The 1,087-nt window shown below is 67.6% G+C and overlaps 1 protein-coding gene across 1 annotated transcript in view; it reads right to left on the bottom strand.

Annotated features, from left to right (window-relative positions):
* Nucleotides 1–1,087, bottom strand: part of KDM6B (lysine demethylase 6B) — a gene marked incomplete at its 5' end in the record, with an annotated part of 32,778 nt that overhangs the window by 19,908 nt on the left and 11,783 nt on the right. Inside the window, one exon of the mRNA XM_015828819.1 lies at nucleotides 210–1,070. Within this exon, the coding sequence (XP_015684305.1) occupies nucleotides 210–1,070 (861 nt within the window). The remainder of the gene's footprint in view (nucleotides 1–209; nucleotides 1,071–1,087) is intronic.

Raw genomic sequence — 1,087 nt, 5'->3', positions numbered from 1 at the left:
CTCAGGAGGGGCAACAGGGAAACAGCTTCAGGAGGGGCAACGGGATAATGGCCTCAGGAGGGGCAACGGGGGAATGGCCTCAGGAGGGGCAACGGGGGAATGGTCTCAGGAGGGGCAACGGGGAAATGGCTTCAGGAGGGGCAACAGGATAACGGCCTCAGGAGAGGCAACGGGGGAATGGCCTCAGGAGGGGCAATGGGGTAACTCACTTGCTGGCCCGCACGACCTCGGCAGCCGAGTGGTTGATGGTCAGCTCGCTCAGGGGGATGCGCCGTTCCTCGACTTCGGAGGCGATGAAGGTCTCCTTGTCCCCGCTCTCCACCTTGATCAGCCGGATCTTCAGCTCCTTGGGGGGACCCTCTGTGAAGGACCGCAGCTTGAGCAGGTCGGCCGAGCACACCATGGTGGACACCGAGCCCACTGGAGTCTCTTCCTTCTTGACGGGAGACCTCCGCTCCGGGGGAGGCGGCGGAGTTGGCGGGGGTGGCTTGGCCCCATTCTCCCGGGCCTGCCCCTCGGCGCTCTGCACGTCCAAACTGCCCAGGATCTGCCGGTTCTTTCCCTTGCGAGCTTTACCGTCCCGGTGTCTGCGCGAGCCGTCCCGGTTGGAGCGACGGTGCCGACGGTGCTCCAAATGCTGCTTGCGGGACTCGTCCTTGGGGCGGGGAGGGGTGAGTGGCGAGGGCGCCGGGGGCACGGGGGCTGGAAGAGGAGGGGGCGGAGGGGAGGCCGGGGTGGGTGGGGGGCTGGCAGGGGGCGGGGGGCTCTTCTCCCGCCCTGCTCGTCCCACCAGGGTCTCGCAGGCGCGGCTGATCTCCTCCAAGACCTCCGACTCGGTCTTGACGGGCCGAGGGGCGGGCAGGGGCGGGGGCGTAGAGGCCCGCTCCTCCGTGGCGCCACCAGGGCCCCCGGCCCACACTTGGCCTGAGGTAGTGAATTGGGGCAGGGGGCTCTGGCTCGCACCGGCTGGGGGGGAGATCTTAGCACCTGGGGGCGTCATCGGTTTCAGCCGATAGGAGTGTTTCTGCCCCTCCAGCACATTGGCCAAAGACTTCAAGAGTGACGGGGTGCTGCGGGGGGTGAACTT

Source organism: Protobothrops mucrosquamatus, unplaced genomic scaffold, assembly GCF_001527695.2.
Source record: "Protobothrops mucrosquamatus isolate PMUCROS unplaced genomic scaffold, P.Mucros_1.0 scaffold4965, whole genome shotgun sequence".
NCBI lineage: Eukaryota > Metazoa > Chordata > Lepidosauria > Squamata > Viperidae > Protobothrops > Protobothrops mucrosquamatus.
Note: the sequence above shows the minus strand (reverse complement) of the source record. Positions and strands in the feature narration are given on the sequence as shown.